Source organism: Eubalaena glacialis, chromosome 5 (genome assembly GCF_028564815.1).
Source record: "Eubalaena glacialis isolate mEubGla1 chromosome 5, mEubGla1.1.hap2.+ XY, whole genome shotgun sequence".
NCBI lineage: Eukaryota > Metazoa > Chordata > Mammalia > Artiodactyla > Balaenidae > Eubalaena > Eubalaena glacialis.
The window spans coordinates 64753165-64778450 of NC_083720.1; the positions used below are offsets into that span (position 1 = coordinate 64753165).

A 25286-nucleotide genomic window follows, 5' to 3' on the forward strand; every position below is an offset into this window, starting at 1 on the left:
GTTCTCCAGTTTGTGAGTCACCCACCCAGCAGTTATGGGATTTGATTTTATTGTGGTTGCACCCCTCCTACCATCTCACTGTGGCTTCTCCTTTGTCTTTGGATGTGGGGTATCTTTTTTGGTGAGTTCCAGTGTCTTCCTGTCGATCATTGTTCAGCAGTCTAGTTGTGATTCTGGTGCTCTCGCAAGAGGGAGTGAAAGCACATCCTTCTACTCCACCGTCTTTCTATCTAATCCTCATGGAACTTTTTATTGAACAGTAAATAATTACCTAGTCTAAGTTACCATGAATCTTATTTCAGCAGAATCTGAATTGTTTATAAATAATTATGACTATGTCTGAAGTAGAACTTACTATTTGATAGTTTATTAACAGTATTAAGGTCCAATCTATTTTTTACCAAGAAACTATGATGTGCTCCAGCTGGTTGAAAAGTGAAAACTCAAGGCATCCAAATAGTTTTGTCAGTGAAATGGCAGAACTAATTTGATGGCTGATTATTAACCAAATGATTCAAATGATTAAAATTGTGTAATTTTTTTTTTGCACTATGCATATATTCCCTTACAAGAAAACAAAGTAATTCTGCTACCCTTGTTGCCACCATATTAAGAACTGCCTCATCTACACTAATTGATAGATCTTGGGCCTATCCTTTGTAGTAATTCTAGTACTGCTTTAAACATGTCTTGGGATTACCAGCTGTCAACAGTTAGAACTTCAAACAGATTCAGTTATAGGAGTGGAAGCTGAGCCAGACATTTAATGCCACTGTCACCTGTAGGTGAGAGAAAAAAAGGAGAGACCATTATTTATGGGGTTATATGAACTTCAAGTCTGTTTTCATCATCAAGAGAAGCTGTACTTTAAAGGAAAAGAGACAGGGAATACACTTCCATGAAATACTTTAGCACTCTAAATAAAATATGGGTTTATTTCTGAACTTTTGAACATTTAAAGTTAAAAAATTAGCCCTTAACTGTGTTCAAATTATATTATAAAAATTAATTCTTAGGATATATGCATATATATCACACACAAAAACATAGAGTAAAAGGAATAGACTTCAGTTCTAGTTCAGAAAAGGTTTAGAATTTGAATACTGGTTTTAGAGACCCCAAACCTTATGAGTTTAAGAAGCTTACAGACTTGTTGAGGGACACCTATTCAAACTTTTAAAAGTAAATATGGGGCTTCCCTGGTGGCGCAGTGGTTGAGAATCTGCCTGCCAATGCAGGGGACACGGGTTCGAGCCCTGGTCTGGGAAGATCCCACATGCTGCGGAGCGACTAGGCCCGTGAGCCACAATTGCTGAGCCTGCGCGTCTGGAGCCTGTGCTCCGCAACAAGAGAGGCCGCGATAGTGAGAGGCCCGCGCACCGCGATGAAGAGTGGCCCCCGCTTGCCGCAACTGGAGAAAGCCCTCGTACAGAAACGAAGACCCAACACAGCCATAAATAAATAAATAAATAAATAAATAAATAAAAATTAAAAAAAATAAAAGTAAATATGATGATAGGTACAAAGTGCAGCAGGACATGGTGATGGATGCCCTAAATCACCTTGCAAGGAAGAGGTGATAGTTGCTTGAACTAAGACTTGTATGTGAGTTGTGAGTTGGGATTAGGTTAGAGGACAAGAGTGGGAGTCATTGGGAGAGTCTTCTTGGGTCTATCATGATTCTATTTTGTGAGCAGAGGCACTGACTGCTTTGTTCTGGACTACCTTTTCAATTTTTTTTTTTTTTTAATAACAGCAGCCATGGAAGATAGAAATAGTGTCTCTCTCTGGAGGGCACTCCAGAATTTAAGGACAGACATGCTTACTCCCCATTATAAAATATTCAGTCCCCCAAAACTCAGGTGCCTTTCCTGTAACCCACTGTGGATACAGGTGTCACCTGGCCTGTGGGGATTGAGGGTCAGGAAACCAGCACAAATGCTGCCTCTGTGGCTACTGCTATTGCTCTGAGTAATAAATTGTCCTTTGTCTCTGACCCGGAAGTCTCATGTCCTCTACCAGGAGGCTAACTTGGGGCAGCCTAACTTGTGGCAGCCTGACTTGTTAGCTTGCAAGTAGGGTAAACTCTCAGGCCCTCTACAGTTGGTGCCAGGCATTGTGTTCCTGGGAGAGAGAACAGTATGCACTGCGGCACAGAGGTGTGAGAAATCACATCTCATATGGGGAACTGTGCCTAGTTACCTATCTTCAGAGCCAAAAAGTGCATGAAGGAGGGCATTTTAGGGGAGAATATGCAGTTGGAGATATAGACAGGACCAGATTCTGAAGAGATCCTAAATGACTTGTAGAGGAGTTTGGATTTTATGGGGGCTGTGATTAAGGAATTTTAGTAGAAGAGTGATGTGATCCATTTTATGGGTTAGTTGAATTACTCTAGGAAATATGTGAAGGCTGGATTGAAGATGGGGGCACCTTTTCTCCAGCTGAGGAAAGATAAGATATATTTAGATATGAAGTCAGTTTAGAAGTAGTGATAGGGTGAAGAAGGGATCTGAATGACTATCTTAGTCCGTTCAGGCTGCTGTCACAGAACATCACAGACTGGGTAGTTTATAACAACAGAAACTTATTTCTCACCGTTCTGGAGGATGGGAAGTCCAAGGTCAAGGTGCTGGCGGATTCAGTATCTGGTGATGGCTGGCTTCCTGGTTCACAGACTGCTATCTTTTCCCTGTGTCCTCACATGGTAGAAGGGGAAAGAGAGTTCTCTGCGTCTCTTATAAGGGCACTAATCCTATTCATATGGGTTCACCTCCCAAAGGCTCCACCTCCAGACACTATCACAATGGGGATTAGGATTTCAACATATGAATGGAGGGAGGATGGACACAAACATTCAGTCTACAGCAATGACTCCTTGGCTTTTGACTGGGCCAATAAAATAAATCGTGATGCTGTTGCAGAGATGTAGCTTATGGGAAGGAAGAGAAGTTCTGGAAAGGAGGGAGGTGAGACTGAATTAGTTTTAAAACAGCTAAATTGAGGCTGAGGTGCTATCTGGGCAGGATATCCAGATAGAAATACTTAATAGACTATCCTGATCTGGAACTCAGGAAGGAGACAAACATATGGGAATCATCAGGGTTTATGTGGTAGATGCATTCTTGTGCAGCATTCAGGAGGACAGGTTGAGAATCAGGTGCAAACTCAAATCACCTGTAATGAGCGACTCACGCTCTCTGGACCTCAGTTTCCTAGGTCGTAAAAATGGCAATAATAGTGGTCTTTAACTGAGACCAAGGTAAGAGATGAAGGGTGTTATGAAAATGAAATGAGAACACTTGCAAAGTGCCTGGTACCTAATGAAAGTAAGCTGTTATCAGTGGCAGCAGGAGTATTAGAATGTGGTCACTGACATCAAGAGATTAGGTGAAATTGTCCAAAGGATGCAGGTGGAATGAGGGGAGAGGATGGAGTCAAGCAGGGGCGAAAAGCCATTAAGGAACTGAAAAGAAGCAACCAGAGAGGTAAGAAGAGAACCGAGAGAGTTTCAAGCAGGATGGAGTGGTCAACATTGAGAAATTCGTCAGAAGGGGCAAGGCAGCTAAGGACTAAAAGTCCCCCTTTGAATTTCACCACCAGAGGATGTGGGCGACCCTAATGGGAGCAATTGCGGGGGCTCTTCATTACTTCTGGCTGCAATCTAGATTGTGGATGGCCAGGAGGGAGTAGAGACAGCAAGTGTAGACTTTACCTTGAAGACAGTTGTGTAGGGAAAGAAGAGTTGAGGCCGGGGGAGGTTTGAGGTCAAGGGAAAATATCTTTTTTTTTTGGATGGGAGACACTTCATTCACTCTCTTAAAATATCTATTGAGCCTATTCTGAGTCAGGCTCTGTGGGTGAATAAGATGCAGTCTCCGTCTTCATAGAATTTCTTCTTAGCGGTGTATATATGATCAGGGAATACATGAGAGAATGAAGGTCCAGGGGGCAAATGAGTAAAGAATAGGGCTTGAGATCCTGTAGACAACTCAGCTTTGGACAGAAGGGTTTTGTCATCCAGTGGAGCAGGAGGGTGTTAAGATACGTCAAATGTGGTTTTTGAAAATCACCCATAGAGAAGGAAAAATTACCCACTGTTGAGTTTGGGTCCTAGTACAGGAAACACCCTCTATTGATGAGGAGATGCAAGGTGTTGGGGTGCTTATAGTACATGAACGAAACAAAATATTTATGATGGTGTTCAGAACATAATAGTTGCCAAGTACATGTCAATGGAATTTGAATTGGTGATTCAGAGCCTCTGGGCTACATCAGGGAGAGCCTTTTTTTTTTTTTTTGGCCGCGGCCGGGTGGCATGTGGGATCTTAGTTCCCCGACCAGGGATGGAACCCGTGTCATCTGCGTTGGGAGTGCAGAGTCTTAACCACTGGACCGCCAGGGAAGTCAGGAAGAGCGTTTTAAAACTTCAGTGGTATCATAAGTGATAAGGTCAGTTGTTGAAAACTGGACTGGTTCAATAGACTGTGATGATAGAGAGCTGATATTTTTTTCTTGCAAGATTACTTTTTTGGGGGGAGCCACCAGTACTGAATTTGATCATCTTAAAAAATTCCTTGAAAGTATGTTAAATAATGCAGCAGGGTTTAAAGCTGTCCAAGCAGCACTATATTGTTTTCTATGGTGCTGGCCTTTGTTGGCTCTATGAGGCTTATGTTTAACCGGAGTCTCCCCAGTGGGATCTTTGTAACCCGTAGTGAGTGTGACAGTTACGGCATTTTCAGGTTTTATATGTAATACAATTTCAAGAAAGCTCTTTCTAGGCAGAGCAGCTTATGTGAACTAATATCTATTTCTTCCTCTATTTGGGTTTCAACCTCTTAAGCTCTGAAATGCTGTGACTTCATTAAATTCTAATGCCTCTGTTTTTCTCCTGCAGGATTCTGCATCAGAAGCATGTAAAATAGATTGCTTGGTCTAAAATAGAAAACAGTGGCAATGTTTTGCTGAGTTTCCAGACCTTTCCCAACATGGAACCAATAACCTTCACAGCAAGGAAACATCCGTTTCCTAGCGAGGTCTCGGTGGAATATAGCCTCCAGCTGGTGGGCTTCTTGCCCGTGCATTCTCTGACCACCATGCCCATGCTGCCTTGGGTCGTGGCAGAGGTGCGAAGGCTCAGCGGGCAGTCCTCCAAAAAGGAGTCTGGTACCAAGCAAGTCCGCCTTTGTGTTTCGCCCTCTGGACTGAGATGTGAGCCTGAGCCAGGAAAAAGTCAACAATGGGATCCACTGATCTGTTCCAGCATCTTCGAGTGTAAGCCTCAGCGAGTGCACAAACTGATTCATAACAGTCACGACCCAAGTTATTTTGCTTGTCTGATTAAAGACGATGCAGCCAATCAGCAGAGTATCTGCTATGTGCTCAAAGCCGATGGTCAAACAAAAGTAAGTGGAGGTGGGGATCAAAAAGATGAAGGTGTGGCTGGATAGTTTTTGTTGTACAGGATCAGAACATTTATTTTAAGATACTGGAGTTAATAAGGAGTTAATGCTGTGGTTATACATAGATTTTTTCACTGGATTTTCGGTTCATGGGGATAGGTTCTTTATAGTCTTGAAGAACATTTGATAATAGATATTAAAATGAGAAGTTTATGAGTTCAAAAATTCAACAGAGAAATCTTTCTAAACGTACACATAAGAGCTGAACTACTAGGATTCGGATCATTTAAGATGTGTGTTCTAAAGCAGTGCTTCTCAAACAGAAATGTGCATATGAATGACCTGGGGATCTTGTTAAAATGCAAAATCTGATCCAGTAGGTCTGGGGTGGACCTTGAGAGTCTGCATTTCTAACAAGCCTCCAGGTGACGCGGGCGCTGCTCCTTTGAAGATTGCACTTTGAGTAGCAAAGTTCTAGATCAGCGAGCTCCACATTTTTGATCTTGTTAACAAAAATATATTTATTTATAAGCCGTATAAGAGTATTAGTAGGCAGTTTACCAATGTATCATATTCACTTAGGCAGAGACCATTGGTAAAAAATAGTGGATATGAATCTAAGTTTTGATACTGAAGGTTTTTTTTTTTTTTGGCTAACTTCATGTCTGATCTGACCAGCTTTTTGTTATATCTTATGATACAGGTGAGAAAGATATTATATGAGAAATGGTTAAAAAAAATATCGCCAGCTCTACTATTTTCCCATTTATTTGTGCTTGTATTGTTGCTAGCATTTTTTTGCAGTTCTGTGCAGGACTCATTCAAAGCCACTTGGCCATTTTGTGAGGGTTACTTTAGATACAGTTGAAAATATAATGCCGACAGTCACTTTCTCAATTCGGCCCATGTAAACTGGCTACAGAAAGCAAGCAAGCAGGTGAGGGCCTTGCTGCTAACCCCACAAGCTGAGGAATGCCCATGCTAGGCCTTGAGTGCCTCGCCGGCCTGTGTGGCTGTCTGCCCCACGCACTGGAGCAGACTCTGAGGATGCTAATGCCAATCCTTGTGGTAAATGTCAGTAAATAGAGAAATGCTTATGTTTTCTCCCTGCACCCCACTGGGGTTTTTTTGCATACCCTCCATGATGCACGAACCTCATTTGGAAATTAATGTTCTTGGTGACTAAGTGGATTTGTGGAGACTCACTTTTGTTTGTTCTTTCCTTGGTTCTTTCACTCATTCAGATTGTTGCTCCAGGTACTGGGTGGGAGGATGTAGTACAGGCTAGAAGGGAGACAGAAGCGGCAGCAGGTAAATACCACGTGGTCTGTGGACAGGGCGTGACGGGAATACAGAGACTGGGGCTTAACACACTGGAGTGTAAGGAAGGCTTTTTGAAATAATGGCTCATCTGGAGCTAAAAACCACTATTTTATGCACAGAATAGGATATCTTCTTAATAAAAAGCATTCGATGTTATTGTTCATGCATCTCAGGTGGGACAGCGTCCTGGTTCAGAGGGACTAACTTCCAGGATTCCAGTCCTATCTGCCACCTGTAAACTAGGTGGCCTCAGGCAACACTGAGCCTGTTTCCTTATCTGTAAAATGGGGATAAGTATAGTCTCTTATCTCGTAGAGTTGCTGGGAGGACTAAATGAACTAGAATGGAACCTAAAACTAGTAAGCATTTATGGCTATAAAAATTTTTCGCTAAAGAAAGTTTTACCAGAAGCAGATTACATGCTAATTTCACTTCTAGTCTTAAGTAAAAAGAAAAAGAGACCAAGATGAGCGTCTTCAGCTCTCAGGATGAGATCCTGGTCATCCTTGAGCAACATTTTTATAAACTAGACACTTAAAAAACTGCGTAAGTAAATTTACTGGTTGCTCTTATTTGGGCAAATTCCAGAATGAAAATTAGAGGACTGAACAGCCTGTACTCCGTCCCAGCTCTATATAAGGACTGAGTTTCCTTGGGGGGAGTTTTTGCATGGAATAGTTGTTCAACACTTTACACTTTTGACTCTTTCCCAAAATCTTTTATAGCCATCTGAGAACAGGCTTCTAGCCAGTTATTCAGCTACCTGACAGGAGGAGAGATTTATAACTAAATTCTGGAACTGGGGCTTCGAGTCGTGCTGAGAGTAAAGAATTGGCCTTACTCTGTGTTCTAAAAAGCCACGGTAGAAATATGAATCTGTTCTTAAGTTATTTTTGGCTTGCTTACAATTTTTACAAACAAATTGCCAGTACTCAGAGTAATAAATTACTGTCATCCTGCTGGTTTTATAAAAGAGTAATTTGTAACATAAGCATCTCAATCAGTGATTCTCCTGTTATCGGAAACTGAATGGTAAACCAAATTGGCCCCGATTCTAGCTGACATGATATCCTTTATGTTCTTGGGACATCCTGGCACGGTATCTCATAGCAGAAGATTATCTGCTGTAGGAGCATGTTAACCTATGTCATCATTTCTCCTATTTGTAGCATTTGCTCAGTGAAATAATTCTGTAGATTATGGCCTCTTCTAAATAAATGAGGTCAGTATCCACCTGTATTTGCCAGAAAAGATATATGCATTTACTGCCAGGGTCATAAGCACAAAACTACTGTGTGAGAGGAAACCCTTTGAACAGCATATAAATTAACTTATTGAAGAAGGTCTAGGGAGAAGAGACACGAAAAGGAATAGTTTTATAAGCACAACATGAGATTCTGTTTCCCATTGTATGTTCCATAGAATATGCTCAAGGTGTTCCACACAGAAAGGCTTCCATGATCAGAATATATTAGGGCAGCATCTCAAACTTTTTGATCTGAAGACCCTTTTCACTCTAAAAAATTATTGAGTATCCCAAAGCGTTTAATGTGGGTTATATCTATTAATACTTTTATATTAGAAATTAAAACTGAAAAATTATAAAGGTTTTAATTTATTGAAAAACAAAATAAGCCCCATATATGTTAGCCTAAATAATATTTTTTTGTGAAAAATAATTGTATTTTCCCAAAAATTTAGTGATAAGAGTGGCATAGTTTTACTTTTTGTTTGTTTGGTTTTTTGCAAATCTCTTTCATGTCTGGATCAAAAGTCAACTATTAATTCTCAGCTGCTTCTCCACTCATTCTTTCGTGATATGTTGTTTTGGTTGAGCATATGAAGAAAATTTGGCCTCACACAGATTTGTAGTAGGAAAAAGGAGAAATATTTTATAACCTTTTTAGAAAATTGTGGATATTTTTCTTTAATACTATACCAAAACTCGACAAATGGTAGTTTCTTAAAGGTTTGTTGCAGTATGAAATCTGAAACCGTATCAAAGCACTCTTTGCACTTTGTTATATTAAAATCCATTAGTCTGTCTTGTGCTTTAACGAATCTTTTAAGCATGAATGATTCTGTAACATCATGCATTGATTATTTGGAAAATATTGGTTCACTGAGTTGTACAGACCACACTCTGAGAACTGCTGTATTAGGGAAACACTGTACTTTCTATTGCACTCTTGAATTGTACATTAGTTCATTAAATCCCCAAGTTTATTGGACCATAGATTACATTTTCTCATAACTTCCAAGAACATCCCTCAGCATGCATGTGAACACAGTGGCATGAGGTTGTGGGTTGAAGTTTAGTTTTGAGTTAGGGTCTGTGGCAGGAAATGAAAAGATCCACTCTGGAAAACATATGCATGCATGGGTGACCCTGACTAGGTCTTTACCCCATCACATGGCAAAGAAATCAAGAGTTCCTCCTGGACTCAGCCCTAGAAAAAGTGTAAAGTCTTAGAAAATTATCTCAAGATTCTTTCCTTCTCCAGTTCTTCAGCTTTGTCTCTTCTAAGAAGAACATCAGATTTGCCACTCCCTTGAGTATTACTGTAGATCACTCAGAAGAGTATTTACATTTTAGTCCTTTTTTTAATCTACAAAGTAAAAAGCTCTGCTTCCTTTAAGAGACTTTCCAGCAATGAGTTGCAGGCAGCAGAAGTGTTGGGCTGAGGCTTCTGACATTGTATGTTGCTGTCTTATGCCAATAAAAGGAAAGAATGGATTTTGAATGGAGAATGGCAAGGATTATTGAGCTGGTAATAAGTGGAGGAGAAGTGTAGGCTGGTGTTCAGTGGGCAGTACGTGGGACCCAGGGTAAGGCAGAAATTGGGTGTGTGGAACTAGTTTTGCTATAAGTGCCCATTCTTCTTCAGCTGACTTATCGTACCTATAACCTGTCCTGGCTTTTCAAACACTATTCCTGACTTTAGTCAGATTTGATCTTCTGGATCTGGTGTCCAGTCTGGGCACAGCGCTGGGGTTTCATAACTGTGATGGGATTGGTGTCATTAATGCAACAGTGCTCACAGGCTTCCCCTTCTGCACCCTACCTAAGAGCATCTTGGATTTGTTAGAATCTTGCTAGCTTCATTCCTCCTTCTCCCAAGGAGGAAGTGTTATCTCTTGCTGGGACATAAAGTACTAAACCCTTAGGGATTAGGAGGAGGGAAAAGTGTGGCCAAGGAGCTTGGGTTGGGGGCTGGAGGAGCTGGAGTAACTGCATGGGAAGTAGACTTCTAGAAAGAAGTCTTCTTCTAGAAGAGGACTTTACTAAATGTTACTGAGGAAGATGTGTTTGAGAGAATGTCAATGTCCTTTGAAAGAATGGGTTTCCTTTTCCATGATTTTTGACAATGAAACTTCATTTCTTGAGGATGATCTATATCTGAGACTGAACCCTATGGGCTCCCATACTGCTAATTTTAAGAGTAATTAACTATTTATAGACTTAATTTAAGGTCAATAAAGGTTTCCTTTTGAAATTTTCAGTAAAGAACCAGTGTATTCTCTCATGAGGCCCTGTAAGCACACTGTCTTTCTCAGTAACTTATGGACAGCGACCTCACCTAGACTCTCTGGATTCGTTGTGTTGCATATCAATTGAAAAGGTGGTCTGAAGTTGTTTTCCTTTGATTAGCAGGATTAATACTCAAGTCCCCTATATTAAAAGCCCAAGTTGCTTTGGCTGACTTTTATGATTTAATTAACAATTAAAAAAAATTTGTTTTTGATCGTAGCTTTGTTTCAGTTGCATTTTACCCATTACTCATTGATCTTAATAATTCCCCATCTGCTTGGAATTTTAAGTTAATGACTTAAAATATGCACCACTTATTTAAGGATTTTCAGTAGAGGCTGGCTTCGGTGGTGCCTCTTGCTTGGCTGTTATATTTGCCGGCTCTTTTCTTTCTTTGCTGGAGCGAAGATCGAAATTATAACTCTGAGCTGGAGCGTTTTGTTCCTGAGGGTGATTATCCTGAAGCTCATAGTATTATTTTGCAGCTCTTCTTATCTAGCGCCCTTTCTGTATTGGATCTTCATTTCTAAATATCAGACAATAGTCTTTCTTTGCTACTCAGGGAATGGTTCTGAGAAGGCTTTGTGGCGTATATTTTGGAGGATTTTTTAATCGATGTTAAAATTGCCACTGGGCATCTCTAATCCATTCTGGTTGTTATGGAAGGTTTCATTTGGGGGCCCACTCGGCGGCTATGACTCAGTGATGGTTGCACAGAGCAGTGTATCCATGTCAGCCCATCAGCACTTGACTGTCTGTCACACTAGACAGAAGTCGGTTGCTGGGTGCAGAGATTGGCAGGGATTCTTTTTCATCTATAAAAAGAATGTCCCGGACTGCATGAACTCCGAAGTATTTGTTGGAAGGTTTGGGTCCATGACACAGGACCGATTATGTAATTTATTTTTGACTTTGAAAAAGGAGTCTGAGGGTTTCAGAAGCATCCACCTTGTGATAAGTGCTTAGATAACTTTTTAGAAGTCCTTATTTTCAATGCATATCACTTTCTATAGCTTTGCATTTTTCACCAAATGCTTTGCGTTTGATAATTATTTTTATAATATAAATCTGTTCCTAAGAATAGACTTTACAAGTATCTTGAACCTAAAGTTGACTTGTATCTTAAAAGGATTTATTTATAACCTAGACCTCCACTGTCCAGTACAATAATCAGTAGTCATCTATGGCTATGGAGCACTTGCAGTGTGGCTGGTCTGAATTGAGATGTACTATGTCAAAACAGTGGATTTCAAAGACTTGGTTTGAAAAAAGGAATGTAAAAATATCTTAGTAATTTTCTATATTGGTTACATGTTGAAATTATATTTTCTATACATTGGGTTAAATCAAATATAATACTAAAATTAATTTCACCTTTCTGAATGTGCCTACAAGAAAATTTAAAATTACATATGTAGCTTGCATCCTCCTTTTACTAGTCAGGTCTCGACTAGTTACCTAGCAAGGATTTCTGGAAATAATTTGAACACTTATCACAGAGTGACGTCAAGTTTCCCCCTTTTCTTTGCTGCCTTCTGCTTGTTAATGATAGAATTTTGCTCAAAGTTACTCTGAAAAAACCACATTAAAAACTGGGACCTGGGGACTTCCTTGGTGGTCCAGTGGTTAAGACTCCGCACTACCACATCAGCGGGCGCGGGTTCGATAGGACCTGTTTTTTTCTTTTTTTTTTTGGCCACGCCATGTGGCTTGCGGGATCTTCGCTCCCCGACCAGGGCTCGAACCTGCGGCCTCGGCAGTGAAAGCATGGAGTCCTAACCACTGGACCGCCAGGGAATTCAAGAACCTATTTTTAATTCTAGATGCATATTGCAGTGGATAAGCGCTCTGTGGGCCACTAATTTGGGATATGGTTAAAGAGATAAATCTCTTGTTTCTGCTTTTTCTCTTGTTTGAATATTTTTCTTTCTTCTGGATGCTTTCTTTCCACTTACTGCTTCCTGTGATCCTGAACCAACAACCAGAGCCAGCAAGTGGAGAGCTGGCCTGGCTCAGAGAAAGCCTCAGAAGAGGCTGGATTGGGGGGTGGGGCTCGGGGGAGGAGCCTGATGTAGGACATACCAGAAAACTTACATGTGACTTCAGGGCAGCCCGTCCTGCAGGAGCCCTTTCCTGGCTCCTTCAGTTCCAGCATGACATCAGAAGTCTTCTTTTCCTGTGGTCATGTGATGTAGGTATTTGAAGTGTTGCAGATTTTTTTTTTTAACATCTTTATTGGAGTATAATTGCTTTACAATGTTGTGTTAGTTTCTGCTGTATAACAAAGTGAATCAGCTATCCATATACATATATCCCCATATCTCCTCCCTCTTGCGTCTCCCTCCCACCCTCCCTACCCCACCCCTCTAGGTGGTCACAAAGCACCGAGCTGATCTCCCTGTGCTATGTGGCTGCTTCCCACTAGCTATCTATTTTACATTTGGTAGTGTATATATGTCCATGCCACTCTCTCACTTCGTCCCAGCTTACCCTTCCCCCTCCCTGTGTCCTCAAGTCCATTCTCTATGTCTGTGTCTTTATTCCTGTCCTGCCCCTAGGTTCTTCAGAACCATTTTTTTTTTTTTTTTAGATTCCATATATATGTGTTAGCGTACGGTATTTGTTTTTCTCTTTCTGACTTCCTTTACTCTGTATGACAGACTCTAGGTCCACCCACCTCACTACAGATAACTCAGTTTTGTTCCTTTTTATGGCTGAGTAATATTCCATTGTATATATGCCACATCTTCTTTATCCATTCATCTGTCAATGGACACTTAGGTTGCTTCCATGTCCTGGCTATTGTAAACAGAGCTACAATGAACATGAAATGTTGCAGATTTTACATTAATTCTTTCTTTGGAATGCGACCAGTGTACCATGTACTTGGTTGGGGGCTAGGGTACAAAATCAAGCTACGATTGCCCCCTTAAGAAGTAGCATGATGCTTTAGATGCTTTATATGACAAATATAGATTCTGAATGCGGCAGTGCCAGGAGTCAGCAAACATCTGTAAGTTATGAAAGAGCAAATTTGAGTGACTGGGAGGAGGCCTAGTGTAATAAGCGTCTGCAGTTGTGAAAAGCTGCTGTGTATAAAAAGAAATAGACAAATTCTGAATTGCTCCAGAGGGTAGAACCAGGAACAAGAGAAATTTCTAGAGGCAGATTTTTGGCTCCTCCTCACAATGATAGCCATCAAATAGTTAAATGGGTTCTATTGAACAGTAGATGTGGATGGAGGTTTCACCTGGCAAGACATCATCTTCCTGTGTCCACATGCCCCACTGTGAGGAAGGTACTACCTGACAACGTCCCCTTTAATTTCAGACAACTGAGTTGTTCCTAAACCTCATATGCTGAGATGAAGTTGTTTCCTGTAATGTCTAGTTGTTTGTCATAGATCTGTCTTCTGGAAGGACCCTCCGGAATGTAATGCATTTTCCATGAGACATTTGAGTGGTTTTTTTTTTTTTTTTTTAGAGTATACAATTCCCTATCCTCTCTCAGGTGGTTTGTTTTGTTTTGTTTCAAGGAAATTTCTATATCCTACTCCAGACCTGATACGTTGGACCTTCAGGGAATAGATTCTAGGAATCTGTATTTTTATTTATTTATTTATTTACTTATGGCTGTGTTGGGTCTTCGTTTCTGTGCGAGGGCTTTCTCTACTTGCAGCAAGCGGGGGCCACTCTTCATCGCGGTGCGCAGGCCTCTCATTATCGCGGCCTCTCTTGTTGCGGAGCACAGGCTCCAGACGCGCAGGCTCAGTAGTTGTGGCTCACGGGCCTAGTTGCTCCGCGGCATGTGGGATCTTCCCAGACCGGAGCTCAAACCCGTGTCCCCTGCACTGGCAGGCAGACTCTCAACCACTGCGCCACCAGGGAAGCCCTTGAGTGGGTTTTAAAGACCCCCCTAGGAATTTCCCAGGGCGATGAGTTGGGTGCAGTTTTTTTTTTTAACTGTTTATTTTATATTGGAATATAGCCGGTTAACAATGTTGTGATAGTTTCAGGGACACTGCAAAGGGACTCAGCCATACATATACATGTATCCATTTTCCCCCAAACTCCCCTCAGTTGGGTGCAGATTGAATGGATGTCCTAAGTAGAGGATATAGCATGTGCCAAGCCAGAGCGGGACAAGTGCAGAGATGTCCACTGTGGCTGGAGCTGCTGCGATTAATGTTTTGCAAATTGCATGGTCAGAGGTGAGACAGGAAGGAAAGGCTGGGGTCAGACTTTACAGGGCTTGGTCTGCCTTGCTAAGGGTGTTGGGTGTTCTTCTTAAGAAGGTTGTGCTGTAAGTGTCAGTCATGAGAGGCATTAATCAGGGAAGTGAAATAACTGGATTTGTTTTTAGATTTTGGAGTGGAGGATGGAGTAGAGGGATGAGAGACAGAGGAGGGAAGCCAGTTAGGAGGCTATCGCAGTAGTCTTGTGAAAAATCAAACAGTGTCTTTTTTTTTTTTTTTGAAATATTTATTTATTTATTTGGCTGCACTGGTTCTTAGTTGCGGCAGGTAGGCTCTTAGTTGCGGCATGTGGGATCCAGTTCCCTGACCAGGGGACCCCTGCATTGGGAGTGTGGAGTCTCATCCACTGCACCACCAGGGAAGTCCCCAAGCAGTGTCTTGATCCATAATTATAATATGAAGTGGCTTGTTCCTGATGAGCCCATGTTGATGTCTTCTGATCACTTTCCCCTCTGCTCCCAGAAAGGTTTTAATAGTTTGTTTATTGGCCTCTAATGGAAGAAAAAGTCAGTCAGATTCTGATTTCCTGTCCTACTGATGCTGACCTGCTTGGTTCCTAAGGAATGATATAAAAAATAACATAGAAGTGAAATTCCTGATCTGCTTCTGCTTGGTCTTCTAAAATGTATATCCTGGTACCTCTCATCTTACAAACAAACCCTCCCCGAACCTCATTTCCCATTCCAGCTTCCTCCAGTTACTGGCCCAACTATCTGCTCCATTCTTCAAGAGTTGCCATGGTGGCTACCTTTGCTTCCACTCACCCATTTTCTCCTTAGTTTTACCAATTGGACTTCTGTCCTGATCATATTCCACTGATGGCTCTTATCATGTCACCTGCCACCTCCAGCTTGTGAAATCTGGTGATCCGTTCTCTGCATTTCTCTTATCCAGTTTCTCAGTAGCTTTTGGCATAGTTGACAGGGAAGTGTTTCTTCTGTTTTAAAACACTCTCTTCTCTTGGCTTTTGGAAAACCACACCCTCCTGTTTTCCCTTTGACTACAATAGTGGTTTCTACCCAGTCTCCTTTGTTTGTTCTTCTTCTTCTTTTTTTATTTTAGTTTTTATTTATTTGTTTTTGGCTGTGTTGGGTCTTCGTTTCTGTGCGAGGGCTTTCTCTAGTTGCGGCAAGTGGGGGCCACTCTTCATCGCGGTGCAGCGGCCACTCTTCATTGCGGTGCGCGGGCCTCTCACTATCGCGGCCCCTCTTGTTGCGGAGCACAGACTCCAGACGCGCAGACTCAGTAATTGTGGCTCACGGGCCCAGTTGCTCCGCGGCATGTGAGATCTTCCCAGACCAGGGCTCGAACCCGTGTCCTCTGCATTGGCAGGCAGATTCTCAACCACTGCGCCACCAGGGAAGCCCTGTTCTTCTTCTTAATTCTGAGTTTTATGTCCCTTGAGACTCAGCCTTCTATATTTCTCTTCTAGACACTCTTTCCAGATGAACTCGTCATAGCATTAAATACCACCTATTTGATGTTGACTCCCAAAGTTAATTTATTGCTTAGACTCACCGATGAGTTCCAGACTTGTCTACCCAGCTCCGAACTTGACATTTCTACTTAGCTGTTAAATAGACATCTCAAACTCAACATGGTTAAAGTAGAACCCTTGAATTTACTCCCCACCAACCCATGGCTTTCCCAGTCTTCTACAGCTCTTACGTGACAATGACAGTTGCTCCAGCCAAAATCTAGGAGTCATCTTTCTCCTAGATTTTCTCCTAGATTTCTCTCTTTCCTTCACACTCTTATCCAAATTATTCAAGACCCATTCCAAATCTGTCACTTCTCTGATTCCATGGCTAATCCCGAGCCCACAGCTCCATCATCTGTCATCTGGAGTGCTGCAGTACTTCCTAACTTTTCTCCCTGTTTCCTTTCTTGCTTCTTCTTTCCACCAAGCAAGCATCCAGGGCATCTCTAGAAAACCTATCAATTCATGCCACTCCCCTGCTCAAAACCTCTCTAGCGACTTCCCCATGTACTTAGACTAAAATCCTGGATCTTTGCTGGGGTTTCCACATGGATCTCATTTTTCACACTCTTTCCAGTGCTCTCTGGACCCCAGCCACCCTGGTGTTCACTTTACTAAAATATGACAACCTCCTTTGTCACATGGGGTCTTTGTATTTGTTGTTGCCTCTGCCTGGAAGGCTCTGCTCCCAGCTCTTCATGTGGTTGGTTCCTTAGATCATTATGAACTCAGTTCAACCTCATCCTCTGGCATCCCAGTGGAAAGTACCCCTGCACCAGTCACTGACACTCCATCCAGTTTTAATGTCTTTGTAGCACTTACCACTATCTGGAATTATCTTGTTGGTTCATATGCTTCCTTGTTTACCGTCTCCCCACCTGCCTGAGAAACAAGAGAGCAGGGCCCTTGCCTGTCTTGTTCCTGGCCAGACCCTGGCACCCAGAACCGTGCCTGCTACAGAGTGGGTGCTTCATGAACGAATGAGTGGATGTTACCTTTTTGTATTCATTCTTGGGGATGTGCCCCCCTTTTTTATTTTTAGTTTTTTAGTCAAATCTCATCTGGAAACCCTCTATGCAGTCATATTAGTTTATTTCTTTGCTCTTCTTCTCCTTCCTTCCTCATCAGGACAGATTTCTCTTGTTCAGTCAGGATTTCAGTCTTAGATACCATCCCTCTCTTCCCATCCCTCCTCAGAGTCTTTGTTCATAAGATAATATTCATTGGCTCTCAGCTCACAGTTCTCCTCTTTGGTTTTTATGAACACAAATTTTGGGGACATTTATTGGTGATAGTTTTTTTTTTTTTTAGAATGTCTTAAATTTTATTTATCAGTTCTGAAGGAAAATGTCAAAACTATTTCAGCAGCCTTGATTCTTTTTAAGCCAAATCTTATGTCCCTACTGCCTCCTCCTAACGAAATTAACTCAAGAACAGCCTCTATTGGATGCTGTCTTTGCATATTAATGCCCCAGGAGAAGAGAATCTATTTTTCAGCTGGAATAGTTGTCACTATTAACATTTACTTGGTAGCAAGTGAGAAAACTGAATTGACCTTTAATTGGATATGCATTTGTTGACAGGATAACGCATTCGCTGGCCGTCTGCAGTGGACAGCTGGTGCTTTCCTCTGCTCCCATCCCTCCCGGTCTTTTGCTGGAAAGAGGACTTCCTTCCTTTGGGGAGTGTAGCCCCTCCTCTCCATGGGAGTCCAGGATGGGTCACTCCTTATTCTCTGTTCTGTCCCAAGTGGTCAACAAAGGGGTGGCATAGGTCCCAGGGAGACAATCCTGTGAATTTCCTATGTGGACTCCAGGAGGAAGATTCTGTCCCTGTTCTAGATGCCTGAGGCTGAGATATTGGATATCTGAATCTTTCTGGTATCATGCCTCACTGTCCCCTGCCACAGGGAGACGGAGGATGACAATGTCCATTACCAGGGAATTATTATTGGTGACAGTTTGGGGAAATATTTCATGATTGCTGAATAGTCTTTACTACTGGTTAACTTTGTGGTGTGTAAGTTAAGTCCTTTTAGCTGTGATTTGAGCCCATATTTTTTGGCATCAACTTTGTTTTCTCCCCAAATAAATACATTTTCTGATTATAGAGGCATTTATGCTGAATATAAAAAAAATAGTACAAAGAGTTAAAATTAAAAGTTCCCATTTAATCCCACCTCCTAGAGAGAAACCAACATTAATAGATTGGTATATATCCTTATAGATTTTATTCTTTTATTATACAAACAAATGTTTCTATATGTAATCAATTTATATATTCATTTCTACGCATATCTTTTTTAACTCAACCTCCCTTTCGATCTCTATCTATCTATATAATACAAAATATATGCACACACGTAGGTATAGATATAGATATATTTTAGACATTTTTTATCGTAGTAGAGATGCATCCTTTTGAGTGTCTGCACAGTTTTGTGCAGCAGGACGAAAGGAAAGGCTAGTTTCATGACTGGCAGAAGTGCTGTCAGGTGACAGCATCATCTTTGTTAAGCTTTGATGAGCCATTTTGGTAATGAAAAGAGAGCATGGCCAGGATGGGCTGGAAGTGACTCAGAGATGTGTGATCTGCCTACGATAAGAAAGAAACAAGATTTGGAGCAACAGAAGCAAAAATAAGCAAGTGGAACTACATCAAACTAAAAGGCTTCCGCACAGCAAGGGAAACCATTAGCAAAATGAAAAGACAACCTGTGGAATGGGAGAAAATATTTGCAAGGTATATATCTGATAAGGGGTTAATATCTAAAGCAGCGGTCCCCAACCTTTTTGGCACCAGGGACCGGTTTTGTGGAAGACAATTTTTCCACACACCGGGGGGTGTGGGGGTGTGGTGGGGGATGGTTCAGGTGGTGATGCGAGTGATGGGGAGAGGTGGGGAGCGGTGGGGAGCGATGGGGAGAGATGGGGAGAGGTGGGGAGAGGTGGGGAGCGATGGGGAGTGGTGGGGAGCAGTGGGGAGAGATGGAGAGCGGTGGGGAGCGGTGGGGAGCGGTGGGGAGCGGCAGACGAAGCTTCGATCGCTCGCCTGCTGCTCACCTCCTGCTGTGCAGCCGGGTTCCTAACAGGCCACAGACCGGTACCAGTCCACAGCCTGGGGGTTGGGGACCCCTGATCTAAAGTATATAAAGAACTTATACAACTCAATTTAAAAAAAAGCAATTTGATTAAAAAATGGACAGAGAAACTGAATAGACATTTTTCCAAAGAAGACATACAGATGGTCAACAGGTACGTGAAAAGGTGCTCAGTATCACTAATCATCAGGGAAATGCAAATCAAAACCACAATGAGATATCACCTCACACCTGTTAGTACGGCTGTCATCAAAAAGACAAAAGATAAGTGTTGGCTTGGATATGGAGAAAAGGAAACCCTTGTGCACTGTTGGTGGAATGTAAATTGGTACAACCACTGTGGAAAACAGTATGGAGGGTCCTGAAAAAATTTAAAACAGTACTACTGTGTAATCCAGCAATCCCACATCTGGGTATATATACAAAAGAAATGAAAACAGGATCTCAGTATATCTGTGCTTCCATGTTCATTGCAGCATTATTCACAATAGCTAAGATATGGAAACAACCTATGTGTCCATTAGCAGATGAATGGGTAAAGAAGATGTGATATATATACGCTCACACACACACACACACACACACACACTGGAATGTTATCCAGTCATGAGAAAGAAAGAAATTCTGTAATTTGTGACAACATGGATGGACCTTGAGGGCATGATGCTAAGTGAAACAAGTTAGACAGAGAAAGACAAATACTATGTGATATTACTTATATATGGAATCTAAAAATACTGAAGTCATTGAAAGAGAGAGTACAATGGTGGTTATCAGGAGCTGAAGGTGGGGGAAATGGAGAGATGGTGGTCAAAGAGTATAAACTTCCAGTTAAAAGATGAATAAATTCTGGGGATCTAATGTACAGCATGGTGATTATAGTTACTGATGCTGTATTATATACTTGAAAGTTACTAAGAGAATAGATCTTAAATGTTCTCACCACAAAAAAGAAATGGTAATTATCTAATGAGATGGAGGTGTTAACTAGCCTTATGGTGGTAATCATTTTGCAATATATGTGTATCAAATCAACAGGATATACTTAAACTTACACAGTGTTATATGTCAATTATACTTCAATAAAGCTGGAAAAAAGATACAAGAAGAACAATACTAAAATAAAATCCCCCAATAAAAATAATAACCATAACAAAAAAAGATTTTGGAGAAAGCCAAGCCTCAACAGGATGGGATGGTGAGGCCAAAGGACAATTCCTGTTTTTGATGGTAGAGTTGGGGGAATGATGAAGGTCTTCTAAGGACCGGAAGCTTAGTATTAGTTGTGAGTTAGTTGCTATGTTGATTATGTTGCAGTAATTTCTCTCTCTGTCTTTCTCCCACCATGGCCTTCCCTTTCTGATGTCCCCAAATAGCTATTACAGTCTACGACACATAAGAGCATAAGAGATCATGTGAGCATTGTTTGCATACATCAAAGAAAAAGGGCTATGTGGTATGTGGCACACAGTGAACAGAGAAGGGACAAGTTATAAGAGTGATAAAAAGGAAGACAGGGGAGAGAACCAGTGTTCCCTGGGGGCTGGAATCTGGAGGCAGAGGGAACAGGAGGAGCCGCGGACTCCCAGGAACCCTTGGAGAATTTGGAGTGGATGCCGGGCTTCTCTTTCCCCAAGGGAAGAGATTTTGATCCAATTTTTTAATCTCCTAAATGGCAGAATGACCCCTGCTGCCATCTGGCCTATATATGGATGTACCATAATTTAGCCCAACCCCTATTAATGGTCATTTAGATTTTCCCCATTTTCCTATCTTTGGTATAGTTTTCTCTGCAACCAAAATCTTGCAGAGCTTTGTATCTGCTTCTAAGCAGTTATAGTTATTTAATATAGATTAATAGAAACAATGCTGCCTCCCTCGAAAAACAGACTAAGAATATTTTGAATATGATCCCCTTCGCAGCAGGCATGGCTTGGAGCCCCTAGTTGCCCTGTGTTAGTTCCCTGATGTTAAATATTAAACCAGATCACATTTTAATTATGGTGGCACGCTGTAATGGGATTCACAGCTTAAAAAAAACAACTGGAGATAATTTGCACACACATGTGCATAAATGTCACAGCCTTGTGATTTCCATGCTCAAAGCTTCATTTATAACACTTGGATTTCTGAAATCTGTTCTTGCCTTTCTCCTTCCATGATATTCTGGGTTTTCTCAGGACTGCTCATAGTAAATGAGGTGACTACCACTGACTTTTACAATGAAGAAGAAAAAAAGAAAAAATTTTTTTTTTTTTAATTTTTATTTATCTATTTATTTATGGCTGTGTTGGGTCTTCGTTTCTGCTCTAGGGCTTTCTCTAGTTGTGGCAAGTGGGGGCCACTCTTCATTGTGGTGCGCGGGCCTCTCACTATCGCGGCCTCTCTTGTTGCGGAGCACATGCTCCAGACACGCAAGCTCAGTAATTGTGGCTCACGGGGCCCAGCTGCTCCACGGCATGTGGGATCTTCCCAGACCAGGGCTCGAACCCGTGTCCCCTGCATTGGCAGGCAGATTCTCAACCACTGCGCCACCAGGGAAGCCCAGAAAAATTGTTTTATATTGGAAAGTTGTATTTGGCATTTGTGTTTTAAGAAGAAAATTAAATTACACTAAAGATTTGAGGTTTTTCTTTTTTGGCTTTTATGTTTTAAATAGTGAACAAACCAATGCCATCATGGAGTGTTTCTGGCATTTTCTGTGTAAAGCTAGACTTACAATTTTTGATCAGTATCCAAAACCAGATGTACCAATGTATACTTCATCTCTCAACTAACTTTAAATGATACTATTTTTAAAAATAGATATACAAATATACTATTTTAAACTTGTTATTACATTTCTGGTATATATAATACTTAAAAATGTTAATTAGCATAATTCAACATAATTGTTCAATAACTTTTCCTTTAAGGTTTTAGATGATATTTTACTTCTTATTGCAAATGTCAACAACAGGGTGAAAGATGTGAAAGAAGATGATTCCTATATAGAGGCTTGAAGACTTACTCTCACTTTCTTTTTTTAAACTGGAAATGTGCATCTTGGAAATGAAAGTTTCAAAAGAAGCAATAACCCAAAGAATTTTAAGATTCTAGATTTTAATTTGTCAGACAGTTTCTATGCAGTTAACTACTAGGAAAAGAACAACTGCTAGGTCCTAGATGCCTTAGAATTCAACCCCTCTTCTTTTTTCATCTGCATTGGGTCTTCATTGCTGCGCGTGGGCTTTCTCTAGTTGCGGCGAGCGGGGGCTACTCTTTGTTGCGGTGCGCGGGCTTCTCATTGCGGTGGCTTCTCTTGTTGCGGAGCGCGGGCTCCAGGCGCGCGGGCTTCAGTAGTTGCAGCATGCGGGCTCAGTAGTTCTGGCTTGTGGGCTCCAGAGTGCAGGCTCAGTTGTTGTGGTGCACGGGGTTAGTTGCTCCACGGCATGTGGGATCTTCCCGGACCAGGGCTGGCGGATTCCTAACCACTGCGCCACCAGGGAAGTCCCTCAATCCCTCTTTTGATATTGAGGAAACTGAGGCTCAATGTCAATTTCACTGCTATTTAGTGTGTCCTGGCACTAGAAGCCAACCTTCTGATTTTCCCTGCACGACTCTAATTACAGGGTGGGGATATTGGTGAGGTTCAGGCAACCCTGTTGAACTCAGTACAGGAGGAGCTTTGACCCATAGCCAAATATACGATCCTGTTCCTTTAAGCCCTCATGACTCATTCGTGTGCTAAATGCTGGTAAGCAACAAAACCAAACCATAGACCCTACAGCCTCATCTGTGGTGACTGCCTAAGACGCCCTCACTTTGTTCCCACTCCTGTCCTCTGTTGGTAGACATTAATTCTTTTTGCCAAAGCAGCATCTGTTCTTATTTAATTTATCAACATCCCTTCCTTATGGTTCACTGAGGGGACTCATGGCTAATCAGCATATTCTGTTACCTTGGCCTCAATGACTGGTTCAGGGGTGGGTTTATGATCCAAGCCAGGTAAATCAGAGTCAGTTCTGGAAAAGGAGTCTCTCTGCTGGGGCTGCTGAAGATCATGTGGCCCCTGCCTGCAAAGAGCCTGGGAGAATGAAGCCAACATGGAGGCAGCACAGGGATGGATGTGTTGCTGGATCCTGATGATATCATCTGCTCACGAGATCCAGCCTGCCTGGAGCTGGAGCTCTCCCTGCACTTTCGATGCACGAGCCAATGAAGTCCCCAGTTATGTTTAATCCTTTTGAGTGGCAGTTGCAACCACAAGAGGCTTAACTAACATTTTCCTTTTTGCAGCCCAATTTTCCCCCTGTGTCTTGATTTGACTCACCAAGTTTGATCCTCAGATCAACATGTTTGCCGTACCTTGCTTGTTCCTGTCCCATCAGCCAGTCCTTCCCTGTCGCCCCTTACCAAACACTCTCATGGGATATTTTCTCATCACTCTGCTAGGAGTCAGAGCTTATGAGTTTATGAGCTGCCTGTGCTTTGTATGAACTGACTATTGATATTATTAATGATGACAAAAGAAATTTCTACCATTAACCCAGCACTTTTTTATTGTGATAAAATATACATAAGATTCACCATTTTAACCATTATTAGGTATATAATCTAGTGGCATTAAGTACATCTACTATGTTGTGCAACTATCACTGCTATTCATTTCCAGGACTTTTTCATCATCCCAAACAGAAATTCTGTAGCCATTAAAAATAATTCCCAATTTCTCCCTCTCCCTAATAACCTCCATTATACTTATTCTCTATGAATTTGCCTATTCTAGGTATCTCATATAAGTGGACTCATATAATATTTTTTTCTTTTATATCTAACTTATTTCACTTAGCATAATATTTTCAAGGTTTATCTGTGTTGTAGCACGTATCAGAATTTCTTTCCTTCTTAAGGCTGAATAATATTCCATTGTGTGTATATCCCACGTTTTGTTTATCGATGCGTCTGTTGATACATATTTGGGCTATTTCTACTTTTTGACTACTTTGAGTAATGCTGCTATGGACACTGATACACAAGCATCCCTTTGAATCCCTGATTTCAGTTCTTTTGGGTATATACCCAAAAGTGGAATCACTGGATCAACCCAGCACTTTGTATGTGCCAGGTACTGTGCTATATGTATGTTATGCTCATTATTTTATTTAACATTCACAACAACTTTATGAAGTAGTAGTATTATTCCTACTTTACAGTTAAGGAAACTGAGGCTCAGAGAAATTAACATGACCAAGGACACATCCTTTTCCATGAGCAACCAATACCTGTTGTACTCCAGAGGCTGTGCTCTTAGAATGCTGAGGCTACTATAAAATCAGCCCTCAGTCTCCTCAAGAAGTGCATGTGGAGCACATACTGTGTGTCAGGTGCTGGATCAAATGCCGGAGTACATAGTCACGTGTTCATCACGCCTGGAGTGCTGGTTAGTGAATCGAGAAGAGGTGCAGTCACTCTGTTCCATGTAGCCTGGCCCAGGAGGTGCCTGGCCCGTCTTTCACTCACGGCGTCTTATCTTCTCCATTCGCCCAGCCAGTGACCCATTCTGCCAGACTCTTTCAGAGCTGCTTTCTTGCAAGAATCCAGTCCTGTCTGGAGGTGGAGGGAACAAGGAAACAAGCTAAGAAAAAAAGAAAATTATATATTTTTTCTGATTATAAAAACGACATATAACCGTTACAGACAACTTGGGAAAACAGTAGAAACACAGAGCAAAGAAAACAGAAATCACCCTATAATCAAGCTATTCAGAGATAATTGTTTTTAATGAAAGTTTAAAATAAATTAATAAAATGCTATATTATCCTCTATTAGAAAAGATCAAAGTAGTTTGGTATCAATTTACTCTGTAAAACAAAGGGGAGAAATCGGCCCCTGAAAGTCCCCCCCAGCTACCTCTAATATGTTTAAATTACTCAATTCTGTTACTGCAGATTTATGCCTTCCTATTTGAAGGGCATTCATCCTGCAGAATTTGCCAGATGGTGCCCTGCAAACTCTATGATTATCCATCATCATTAGAAGGAAATGCTCCATAATCTGTCAGCATTAACTTTAACTATTTGGAAGGAATGTGTGTGCTTTGGAAGAAAGGTCCCACGTGAGGAAAACATAGAAGGCGGCTTCCCAAGAGAAGATGGTGGATTCTAGCAGTAAGTATCAGGACACAGACTCCCTCCCTTTGTGCCTCCGTA

General features: G+C 41.5%; 1 protein-coding gene across 6 annotated transcripts in view; it reads left to right on the forward strand.

The window, feature by feature from the left end:
* TBC1D1 (TBC1 domain family member 1) overlaps positions 1–25286 on the forward strand; it is a 226826-nt gene that overhangs the window by 19455 nt on the left and 182085 nt on the right. For all 6 annotated transcript variants that reach the window (XM_061192156.1, XM_061192154.1, XM_061192155.1 and 3 more), the window contains exon 2: positions 4901–5408. In XM_061192156.1, the coding sequence (XP_061048139.1) occupies positions 4992–5408 (417 nt within the window). In that variant the 5' untranslated portion in view covers positions 4901–4991. The remainder of the gene's footprint in view (positions 1–4900; positions 5409–25286) is intronic.